Source organism: Humulus lupulus, chromosome X, assembly GCF_963169125.1.
Source record: "Humulus lupulus chromosome X, drHumLupu1.1, whole genome shotgun sequence".
Classification (NCBI taxonomy): domain Eukaryota; kingdom Viridiplantae; phylum Streptophyta; class Magnoliopsida; order Rosales; family Cannabaceae; genus Humulus; species Humulus lupulus.
Window position 1 is genome coordinate 30500432 of NC_084802.1, and position 12449 is coordinate 30512880.

General features: G+C 30.7%; 2 protein-coding genes across 2 annotated transcripts; both read left to right on the forward strand.

Moving 5' to 3' along the window:
• Nucleotides 1-1116: 1116 nt before the first annotated feature.
• Nucleotides 1117-8401, forward strand: LOC133807260 (very-long-chain aldehyde decarbonylase CER1-like). The gene is made up of 10 exons (XM_062245472.1): nucleotides 1117-1349; nucleotides 4827-5053; nucleotides 5163-5395; nucleotides 5507-5726; nucleotides 6117-6498; nucleotides 6704-6811; nucleotides 6966-7166; nucleotides 7281-7379; nucleotides 7668-7841; nucleotides 7951-8401. The coding sequence occupies exons 1-10, from the start codon at nucleotides 1290-1292 to the stop codon at nucleotides 8131-8133; spliced, it is 1887 nt and encodes a 628-aa protein (XP_062101456.1). The 5' UTR covers nucleotides 1117-1289; the 3' UTR covers nucleotides 8134-8401.
• Nucleotides 8402-9139: 738 nt separating this feature from the next.
• On the forward strand, nucleotides 9140-11809 carry LOC133803371 (uncharacterized). Its single transcript, XM_062241385.1, has 2 exons — nucleotides 9140-9723; nucleotides 11186-11809. The coding sequence occupies exons 1-2, from the start codon at nucleotides 9429-9431 to the stop codon at nucleotides 11230-11232; spliced, it is 342 nt and encodes a 113-aa protein (XP_062097369.1). The 5' UTR covers nucleotides 9140-9428; the 3' UTR covers nucleotides 11233-11809.
• The last annotated feature ends 640 nt before the right edge of the window (nucleotides 11810-12449 follow it).

Below are 12449 nucleotides of genomic sequence, written 5' to 3' on the forward strand. Positions count from 1 at the left end.
TATATATTTATATGGGAAAATTTGAGTTTATATGCTTAATGAGGTATCAAATTGTAAAAATAATCTCTTATTTTAGCGTCATTATAAAATGATGTTCTTATTTTCTTGTTTTCCAAAATTACTCCTGGCATAATTTCTCCCCTTTCTTTCTCCCCCAACCGATTCCATTCCACCCACCTCTCTATCTTATTTTCTAGATTTCTCTACTCAGAAGCACCCCCACTTTTGAAGGACCCAAAACCCTAAAGCACCTACACTGACCCCCAAAGGACCCTTCCTCCAGCCTAACTGTGTCGCCACCCATGCTATGCTACCCACCCACACACTTTCAAAAAAATCCATGAGTAAAGTAAAGTATAAAACAACTCAATGTAATGACAAGTAACTCAATATAATGCATTTGCCATTACATTGGGTTTACTTGTACTTACTTAGTTACCCAAGAACTTTTTCTTTGAGAGAAAGAGAGAGAAAATAGAGAGAGAGGTAGGAGAAGAAAGAATTTGAAGAGACAGCTAAAAAATATACTAGGGGCATTTCGTGAAAACAATGAAAGATTGCCATCATTTTTTGATGTCAATAATGAGTGGTATATTGTTTTTAATTATGAGTCCTCACTAAGCATAAGCGTACAAACTCAAATTGCCCTTCATATACTTCAACCCAACAACAATTTCTATAAAAGGATATGTGTGGTACCAGTTTAGGCAGCTATGCCTAATCCTAAGAGGAAGAATAATGGGGGAAGGTGGAGGCAATAATTTGATGAGAGAAATTCAATTAAAAAAAAGACCTAAAATAAATAGAGAAAATATAAATAAATAAATGTAGAAGATGAAGAAAATAAATGTGGTCCAGCAGAAGCAGTTGAGAAGAATAAATTACAAATGGCAGATGTTTTTCAGGTCCTAATTGATGAATCAGTAGGCTGCCACGTTAGGGTTGGCATTGGTTGGGAATCATAATTGTTACATCTTTTAATTATATTTATTGTTACTTTAAATATAAATTTATTTACTTATTTATTTAATTTTTGGTCCCTTTCTCTTACATGCTTGCTGGATACAAATATAGGCTTAGTTAACTACTTTCTCTATATATAGAGTATTATTTCACATAAAATATCTACAACGTTTGGATTTAAGACATTTATAATCAATTGCACCATATATATTTATATTTATATAAGAGGCATACCTCTCCAACAAATTGGATCACACATTACACAAAATTAATTTAGAGGAAAGAGCAGAGAAAGAAAGAAGTAGAAATTAGCAGCTTCTCCATTTATGGCTTCTACGCCTGGAATCCTCACTGAGTGGCCATGGAAGCCCCTTGGAAGCTTTAAGGTATTTATCTTTTTCTTCAACCTTAATTAATTAAGTATAGTAATCCATCCCATTTTGGTGCATTTCGATCTATATAACATTATATTATTTCTACAAAAAAAAATTATTTTCCTTAAATCTCTTTTATACAGATCAAATCAAATATGAAAAAACTATATATATTTTTTCAAGTTGTTATGTTTCGTTTGTTCTTCTTCTTCTTGGTATATATCATCCATTAAGAAAATAAAATAAAATAGAAGAAGACATTTTTAAGTAATGAGAAAGCAGAAAAATATGTATTTATAGCTTTGTTCCTATATATATATATACATGCCATGATCGATCTATAATTAGAGGTGGATTTTTTTTTGGGACTAATAAGTAGGTAACTAATACTTTGCACTGTGTTTGTCTTATCTAATATACGTATAGTATTCTTTTATAAGTTTTTAATAACATATAAAGTACTATATTGCATGATTATATATTATATCTCTCTCCTTTTAGTAATTGTTTTTTAATTAATATGCTCTGTGTGTACATATATTTATAATAAGATCGACATATCACTTATTAACAATCATATCTATATAGTACTCTTCTATCTTTTTTTTTTTTTTAAGGTTTTCTATTACTGTTACACATTAATGATAATTATACTTAAATATATATTATAGATTTACGTCTCTAACTTTATAATAATGATTAATAACATGATATTATAATTCTAATCATGAAATCAAAAACACATTTTTAGGAAACATTTACTAATTTCATAATTATTATTATTAGAGGATACAGGGCTTCAAAAAGAGCTTCATTGGTAGAGCTCTTTTGTGTTCTCAACTCGTGAATAATTTTCGGCGTGATTTAGCTTTTTAATGATCGTGTATATTGTAGTTATTTAGAGATTCCTGCAAATTTTCAGAAAATTTCGAATAATTTATAGTGCCGAAAACTAGGTTCAAGCATGTTGTTTTTTACGCGCATAAAAAAATTAGTCACAAGTGTAACAACCAGTTTTTAAACTAATTTTCGGCATTTTACATTATTCGGAATTTTGTAAAAATTTACAGGATGCTTTAAATAAATACAATATACACTGTTATAAAAAAAATTACATCGAAAACTGTTAATGGGTTGAGAACACAAACCCCTACTATAGAAATTTCTATTATTATTATTATAATAAGGGAAAATGAAAGAAAAAATGGGATTGAGTTGAGTTAGGGAGAAGAGGACAATGACAGAGCTAAAAGATGCCGATTTTTTAAGACCCACTTCCTTAATGCACAGTCATCAATGTTACCTTTTTCTTTTATTTATTTAAAATGTATATAACTATGTATCTGTTAAATACAAAAAAAAAAAAAAAAAGGAGGATATATAAATATAAAGTTAAGTATTTTTCGATCACCTTTGTTTCAGTATAGTAAAATAAATTGAATTTTTTAGTAGATTACAATCTAATGTGCTAAAATTTATTATAATTTTAAAAGTTTGCTTAGTATCTATTATGTGGATAGATTAAAAAAAAAGTTGTAAATTCCATTTTTATTTATTTATGTCTCATTTTGATCAAGATTTCGCCCATGCTTTTTTTTTTTGGAGAGGAAGATTTTGCCCATGCTTTTTTTTTTGTTTTGTTTTTTTTTTTTTTTTTTTTGAGAGGAAGATTTTCCTCAGGCTTGTGATTAAATAACAATATTTTTTCTTTAAACGTATATTTAGTTATAAAAAATTCTTATTTTTTTTCATCACTATAAAACTTTTCAATTTATATAAATTACAATTAAATTTTTTTAATCATAAATTTTATGCTGAGACTAAAAAATATAATTTTATATATGTCATGAATTATTATGTTTATTTTCTTTTATAAATATGTTAACAATAAATGAAGAGATTCGTAAAAAAACAAAAACTAAAATTGAAGAATTGTAATGAGAGAAGCCCCATATTAATGTTTGATAGATATGTGGGGTATCACACGTGACCACATCAAAGAATGGTCCCACAACAACTTCACAAATGTCTCTCGCCGCTTCTCTGCCATTTCTCATTGCGACACTAATTATTTTATCTCATTTTATTTGTAGAAAATATAATTAATTAAAAAAAGAGCATGCACTGCACGTGCTTAAGAATTTATTATAGCTTTTTTTTTTTTGGGAAGAATTTATTATAGCTTTGAGATTGTACCATGTCATTTCATACCATTAAGTTAATTCAATTTTGTTCTGTTATTGCTACCTCGCCTACCCAATTAATTGTACTTAACATTGAAGATTTTTTTTCTAAGGAGAGATTTCTTTTTTTCTTCAAAACCAATTAATGTCAATTAAGTGTGATAATTATATAAGTAGATTTATTATGGTTGTATTCGCTAAAATTTTTGTTTTTGATATTTTTAAACAAAAAATAGAAATATTATTTTTATTTTTATTTCTTTATTTAAAAAAAATAAAAATATGTTTGGTAACTATTTTTGTTTTTTTTTAAAACAAAGAATAATAAATGTGTTGGATAACTTTTATTTTTATTTTTTGTTTGATAATATAAAATGAGATGTTGATTTGAAGAAGAGTAGGAAAAAAAAGGAAACAAAAAGTCGAAAATGGTTAAAAAAAAATTTTAAAGTGAAAAAATTCTATTTTCAAAATTTAATAAATTTTAATTAAATTTTTTTAAAATAATAAATAAAAATAGAGTTATCAAATAACACTATTTTCTTTAAGTGTTACCAAACAACACCTATATTAATGTAGTGTAGGTACGTGCATAGGGGACCACTTTAACTTCTACTTGGTGCCCATAAGTGATGGGCACAAGGAAGTAATATACTGTTATTAGTGCAATCTAATATCGAGTCTCACACATTTTAATTTAATAAGTATTATATAATATCACTAACTAATTATAGAATGTCACCTCATATGTTGTTGGACACCTTAAGGTGTCAAATAACAACATTCTTTCTAATAGAGTGATAATTTGGACACTCAATAACACACTATGATGCATATATAATTTTAGTTATAGATTATCTACTTAAAAATAAATATGGTTGAAATTAAAATACAGATCATAGTGTGTAAATTGAGAGTGCGTTCCAATTACTCGTGTTGTTATATGACATATCTTCATATCCAACATCACATGATACGTCGTATGATGATTGATGCAATACAACACATTTAAATTTAAAATAAAACATGTAAGATCCAATATTAAATTACACAAATTTTCATCATATGGTGGATTGTTTACAACATATGGTAATACATATCATGCAGAGAGTCATGGTTAATGTAGTAGAGTTGGTGATCTATATTATTGTTATGAGACCAAGCAGAACATGTACTTTCAGTGAGACAACATAATATCATGCAAGGGACTATGATATATATAATTAATAGATTTTTTATGAAATGTTGTAGTATATACTATGCATGGTTTATTTATTTATTTGGTTAATTTAATGTAATATGGCAGCATGTGCTATTGCTTCCATGGACAATTAAGAGCACATACAACTTTGTGACAAAAGATACTCCAGAAGAAAGAGATTTGTCCACATTTCTGGTTTTCCCATACATACTTTTTAGAATGCTTCACAACCAGATTTGGATCTCTTTGTCTCGCTACATCAATGCCAAAGGCAACAATCGAATCCTCGATAGAGGTCTTGAGTTTGATCAAGTCGACAGGGAAAAAAATTGGTAATAATTATTAATTTAGTTGTTACATACACATAAAAAAGATTATATATATATATCACATCATCATGATCTAATTATTATTATTATTATTATTATTATTATTATTCAGGGATGACCAGATATTGTTTAATGGGATCTTATTTTTCGTGGGAATTCACACAATCAATGGAGCAAAAAACCTACCCTATTGGAGAACCGATGGAGTAGTGATATCAATTCTTCTTCATGTTACTTTAGTGGAGTTCTTATACTATTGGCTTCATAGAGCTCTTCACCACTATTACTTATACAATCGTTATCACTCTCATCACCACTCTTCCATTGTCACTGAGCCCATTACTTGTAAGTAATAAAGTCAAATTTATATAAATATGTATATATACATACCATTGTATTTATTAATCATTATATATATATATATTTAATGGGCTATATATGTATATGTGTATGCAGCTGTGATACATCCATTTGCAGAGCACATAGCGTATTTTTCGCTGTTTGCAATTCCCATGTTGACAACACTGCTATCAGGAACATCATCCATAGCATCCTTTGCTGGTTATCTCTTTTACATTGATTTCATGAACAATTTGGGTCACTGCAATTTTGAGATCATTCCAAAAAAACTCTTCTCTATATTTCCTCCTCTTAAGTACCTCATGTATACCCCCTCGTAAGTCTCTCCTTTCTTTTTATATTGATCTTCTGGGTTAAAACTAATTATTAAATTTTGTTTCTTTATTATAAGAAAGGGTTACATATCATTCATTTTTAATTTTATTTTAAAACGAAAATAAAAGGCTAGGGTTGAGAACAAAAGAAAAATAAGTCGACAGATTTGATAATTTACATACTACTTACTTTATATTATTATTGATGTAATTTAACATTAGGTAGTATATATTCTATTGTGAATTAAAATATTTGAGGCCGAATATTAATTTGTACCACCAAGCAAATATACTCGTTATATAAACTCGATCAAGAGAGCAAAATATGTAGGTAGTATAATTATTGTTGATGATTATAATAATATATGTGTATATTTACTTAATTATCACAGGTTCCACTCTTTGCACCACACTCAATTTAGAACCAACTATTCGTTGTTTATGCCATTTTACGACTATGTATATGGAACGATGGACGAAAGTACTGATAGTCTGTACGAGAGATCGTTGAAAAGAGGGGAAGACACAGCCCAAGTGGTGTACTTAACTCATCTTACAACGCCGGAGTCCATTTTCCACTTACAAGTAGGATTTGCCCATGTCTCATCAAGGCCCTACGTCTCACCCAAATGGTACCTCATGTGGTTCATGTGGCCCCTCACTCTCTGCTCCATCATGATAACTTGGATTTATGGCCGTACATTTGTTGTGGAGAGGCATCGTTTTCATCCACTCAACTTACAAACTTGGGCTATACCAAAATACAAGCTCCAAGTACGTAACTAATAACCATCATTATTAACATTATTAATTTTAAAATATAGCACTTTTCACAAATATATATATATACTCAATTGAACGTACATTTATTTTGAGTTTTGTTCGAAACATAGATTATTATTTTATTATAAGAAATGTAGTAACTTATAATATATATATATATATATATTGTTTTTTTTTTTTGTTTTTCTTTTGCTAGTACTCGTTGCAATGGCAAAATGCATCCATCAACAGCTTGGTTGAGGAAGCCATACTTGAAGCTGAGCACAAGGGAGTTAAAGTGCTGAGCCTAGGTCTTTTGAATCAGGCAAGTTATATTTTGAATGTAGTTTCACTTTGGACTATTAAATTCCTCATGTTGCATACTATAATTAAGTAATTTAATACATTAATATAAACATGATATAGTAGTAGTTTTGTGACAAATTATAAAATTAAATTAGAAAATGTTATTATTGCAGAGTGAAGAGCTGAATGCATACGGTGCTCTTTATGTGAAAAGGCATCCTGAGTTGAAGACCAGAGTGGTGGATGGCAGTAGCCTCGCAGTGGCTGTTATCCTCAACAGCATACCTAAGGGCACAACCCAACTACTTCTTAGAGGCAAAGTTACCAAGGTTGCTACTTCTATTGCCTTGGCTTTGTGCCAGAAGGGTATTCAGGTAATTTCATTAACATAATTATTATACATATACATATATATGTATGTATTCTTTTGTAGTGTTAATTACCAACTACCAAGGTTGATTTAATAACAATGACATTATCTTTTTCAGGTGGCTACATTGCGAGATGATGAGTGTGCCAAACTCAACAACTCATTAGATGTTAATTCAAAGAGTAATTTGGTTCTCACCAAAAGTACTTCTTACCAGGTAATAATAATAATAAAGAGTAGTTTTATTACCAATAATAGGTTAAATTAAGTAAGATTATTTTTCTATGATCAAATCAAGTGCACTAACTTAAAATCAGGCAATTTAAAGAAATAGTGAAAGTTGTACTGACTTGCTAATTTAAGAGATAGTATTTATTGATTTTATTATACAATATATAGAGGAAAAAAAATTAACTTATATTGACTTAATAAATCCAAAAGATTCTGACAATTGATATAGTCATAACTAATGGTATATATAATTGATATGTTTATATATATACAGGTTTGGTTAGTGGGAGATGGATTAAGTGAAGAAGAACAATTAAAAGCATCAAAAGGAACCATATTCGTTCCCTTCTCTCAATTCCAACCAAAGAAATTGCGTAAAGACTGCTTCTACCACTACACTCCTGCAATGCTAACTCCTAAATCTCTCGAGAATGTACACTCTTGTGAGGTATACATAACTTTTATTTATTTATTTTTTTTTTACATCAATTTCGTTGATATTTATACATATAACAATATTAATTAATAATTACATTAATTAATTAATTCATGAACAGAATTGGTTACCAAGAAGGGTGATGAGTGCATGGCGTATAGCTGGGATAGTACATGGGTTAGAAGGTTGGAATGAGCATGAGTGTGGCATTCCTACCACTGCCGATTTGCCTCGCTTTGACAAAGTTTGGGACGCAGCCCTTAGACATGGCTTTCAGCCTCTCACCAGCATTTCATCTGCCTAAGCTATAATAATATTAATAATATATACATGTATGTTGGCTTTCATATTATTATTATAAGTATAATCTAGCTATAGTGGTTTGTTTTTAGTTTTCAATTCATAAGAGTAAGGAATAATTTATGTTTAGACATCAAGAATTTTCCAGAAATTATTATTTTTGTTTTGGTACTGAATTGCTAGAAGAATCCTATTTCTTGTAATGGTGTGGTGTGTATTGTATGACTATTTTATTGCAATGAATATAAATGTAAACATTTTAAATTATGCTAGCAAGGTACGTGCCATACTCCTCCGTGTGTTTTATTATTATTTTAAAAAAATATATTGTGAACAAATACAATGAAATGTCAATAAATAAAAAACAAATACATATATAATTCTAGCATAATATTAAGTTATAAACATATAATTGGAACACATAATAATTATTAATCTACAACATATATAAGAAAGTGAATATGTTAGTGGCAGTCTACTGGCGTTCACTGGATTTATTAGTTGGCCGAGTTAATTCTGGTGAATATCCTTTGATACTAAAATGTATCTGCATGCATGTATACGCACTACAACTGGTATTCCTCTACATTATTTGCTACTAGTGGTACATCCATGTTCATATTATACATATTTATTTGATTGATGTGATTGATTCATATTTCTAACTTACACTACTACAAAAACAACCAAACAGCCTTTTAGGACACTTGTGTAGGGCACTCACCTAGATGTGAGCCTTAAAACTAACTCTTGGACTTTTTATAACATTTATTGAGAGTCCTTAAAGAATTTATTTTAGGATACGCGGTGCAAGTCCTAAAAACTCATTTGTGTCCTAAAAGTTTAAATTTTTTTAACAAAAATTCTTAGACATTTTAGGACACTCATTGAGAGTCTTTAGAAACATATTTTAGGACTCGCAATGAGTGTCTTTAAATAATAATAATAAATATATTCCTAAGAAAATTATTAATTAATTAAATAAGAAAATTTAAATTAAAAAGAAAAACAAGAACCCTGAAACCTATCTTTCTCTCGGATTCCCTCTCAGCCCTCTCTCTCTCTCTTCCCGAAGCTCTCTCTCGTGCCTCACCTCTGCCAGGCCCGACGGTCGTCATACCGTTCTCCGACGACGACACGCGCCGCACAGGCGGCTTCACAGGCATCCGAAACCCCCAACCCCGCGAGTTCTCCTCCACACTCGTCGCCATCCACCGCAACCAGTCAGACGAAGCTCTCTCTCTCTCTCTCGTGCCTCACCTTTTCCAGGCTTGACGGTCGCCGTACCGGTCTCCGACGATGACACGCACCGCACAGGCGACTTCACAGGCATTTGAAACCCCGGCGAGCTCTCCTCCACACTCGCCGTCCTCCGCCGCAACTAGCCAGACAAAGCTCGGCTGTCTCCATGGGTTCCAAGGAGTTCCCCAGCGTCTGGTGACCTCCAACCGTGGATCTAGCTACACGATTGGACTCAGCACACCATGGGGAACAAAACCCACATGGAGATCAGACCCAAAAGCCGCCGATGGTACTCACCGGTGTCATGAAATTTTGTGGCTTCTTGGCCACATTCCGACCGCCACAGTGAACGGTGACTTCACTGCCACTTTTTTTTTCTTTTGTTTAAATGATACCCTTAAATCTATATTACACATAATAATTTGATCATTATTTGGACAGCCTGAGATTGTTTATGTGTTGTGTTTGCATGTTTTTAAACTTTGGGGATGTCCGATTTGCAGTTGTTATGCTGCCTGTTTTTCTAAGAAAATTTACAAACTTGTGTAGATTTAATTATATAAAATTGTTGTTTATCTTTAGAATTATTAGAATAGTTGTTTATTGTTGTGTTTCATTAAAGATCAATTAGAATTTTGGGGAATATTCATATGAAAAGATTGATTATTTATATTTGTTCCAAAATTTATTTTTTTAGATTTTATCTTATTTAATATACAAGTTTTGTTATTTTAATCTATAATTTTTTTAGATTTGTATATAAATGTTTCATTTAAATCGTAATTTTTAATTTAAAATAAATATAAATTATTTTTAAAAAATTAAAATATAACTCGAGCCCTAAAAAAGATTCTTTTAGGACTCACAATGCGAGTCCAAAGAACATTCTTTTAAGGCTCGCAATGTGAGCCCTAAAAACCTCATTTTTAAGGCTCTCAAATAGAGGACTCGCGCTTTGCGAGTCCTAAAAACTTGTGAGCCCTAAAAATCCTTCTTTGTAGTAGTGTCATTAACTTAGTTAAATATATAGGAGAATTTTTTTAGTGGGGACGACATTTTTGTCCTTACTAGTAGGGTTTCGTCACATAGAGAAATTATAATCTAAATTTTTTATATTACGATGTACATTGTAGTTATAACAAGTATTCCACTAGTTTTCGAGAAATTTTGAATAATTTACGATGGCGAAAATAATGTTTAAACAGTAGTTGCACTCGTGCCTATTCTTTTAATATGTGTGTGCAACTGAATGTTTTAAATCTTATTTTTTGCATCATAAATAATTTAAAATTTCCTGAAAAACTGGTGGGATGCCTACTATAACTACAATTGTATATCATTATATACAAAAATTTGAATTATAATTTATCCATCTTTTTATGGAGTATTATATATAATATGTGTATATATAATTTAGTAATTAAAATTTTATGTTTTAATATATGATTGATTATCACATATAAAGTCTATGTGTTGAAGTTGGGCACAAAATTAATTATTAAAATATTAGTTAATTACTATATTATTAAAATAATTATTTAATTAAATATACTAGAATTAAAAAAACTAATATTTTTATACTATGTTTTTGTTTTAATTTGTGTTTTTTAATTAGTGATAATTTATTCTTTATACTGTGCATTATGTAATTTTGTAGTTTAAATTATTTTTTATTATACAGTTGATTTTAGTTTATTGTAATTGTTAATATAATAATAATGATAATAATTGATTAAATAAAAAAAACAAGAAAAAGTAAGGAGCTTAGTATAGAATTATATATTTATGTTAATGTTGTCTGTGTTTTCTCCAAGTGACACGTGGCAGTCACGAAGGAGTAATTGATCTTCGCAGAAGGTAATGAAGCCCTCTTAGTTTGCCTAGAGCTCCTCGGAAGGAAGGTCTTACCCATGTTACTCGTGCATCGAATCCAGAGAAGTATGTTCTTGAGGAGGACTATGTCCCGAGGACTATGATTACAATGTCCTCTAGGTCCTTTCCATTAAAGTCATCTGGGTCTGCGAAGACCATCCTTGGAGCCTAGAATGTAGTGTCAGGTGTCAACCACAGTGACCCTAGACCACGAGCAGCTATCTGACATGTTACTGTTACCCAACTCACGGTGTCGAGTTCGTACAAGCGACAAGAAGGATGTCTCGTGACGCCGCTTGACATGTTAAAATATGTAGCTTACCTCCTGACACTGTCAAGAACGTGTTACCCCAAAAAGTCGTCGGCTGTAACTTCGTAAATGGGCCTCGTGCAATAAGCCTGGGCCCACCAGTTCCTTAACTATAGGAATGTGTATTTATCAGTTGTTAAGACTCCATTAAGGGAGAATGTTTGTATTAAATTCCCATTAAGGGAATTAATTGTCCTCAGCCATCTATAAATAGGGGTAGGACACACTTTGTAAATTATCACTAATTCATTTTCTATACTATTATATCCAGTGCATTGCTAAAACGCTGCATGATTTCCATAGAAGCTAGAGACCCCCAAGCTTTCCAAATCCTAATACAAGCAACTCATAGACTAGGGTTAATTAATAACCTAAACCACGTAAAATCTATGTGTTCTTCTTGCAATTTCTTTAAGATTTTATTTAATTAGTTGATAGCGAAAAAGAGTCAACATTTTAGTGATTTCATTGAGAGCTTGAAGAAATTTTTTAAGATTCAGCTATGGTGACTACCGGACGGAATGTCACTAACGAAATCCCTCCTCCCACCATCACTAAAGGAGGAGAGCCCAGCCAACCACCTCCATTGTAACGTCATGGATAACCAAGACTGTTACACTGTGTGTTTAAAATAGTGCTTAACCTGCTAAGCAAGTCGTTTGAACTTAAATGTGTAATAAAAAACTAAGTGAAGGTCAAGTAATGAAAGTTTTGGTGAACAAAAGGATTATTTTTCATTAAAATATTAAGTTTGTACATGGGATCCCAAAAATCAATTTACATACTTCTAAAAGATAAACAGATACAATTTAGCCGTCCTAAGCAGCAAAAATAGGGTTTAACCCTAGTTCCTCCCAAGCAATTCCGACTGTGGCGATCGAGCAGGTTGCATATGT

Coding starts and splice junctions, on each gene's coding strand:
- LOC133807260 (XM_062245472.1), top strand. CDS start 1,290: ATGGCTTCTACGCCTGGAATCCTCACTGAGTGGCCATGGAAGCCCCTT. Junction 5,396..5,506: donor TGTCACTGAGCCCATTACTT/GTAAGTAATAAA, acceptor ATGTGTATGCAG/CTGTGATACATCCATTTGCA. Junction 6,812..6,965: donor GCCTAGGTCTTTTGAATCAG/GCAAGTTATATT, acceptor TTATTATTGCAG/AGTGAAGAGCTGAATGCATA.
- LOC133803371 (XM_062241385.1), top strand. CDS start 9,429: ATGACACGCACCGCACAGGCGACTTCACAGGCATTTGAAACCCCGGCG. Junction 9,724..11,185: donor TCCGACCGCCACAGTGAACG/GTGACTTCACTG, acceptor GTTTTCTCCAAG/TGACACGTGGCAGTCACGAA.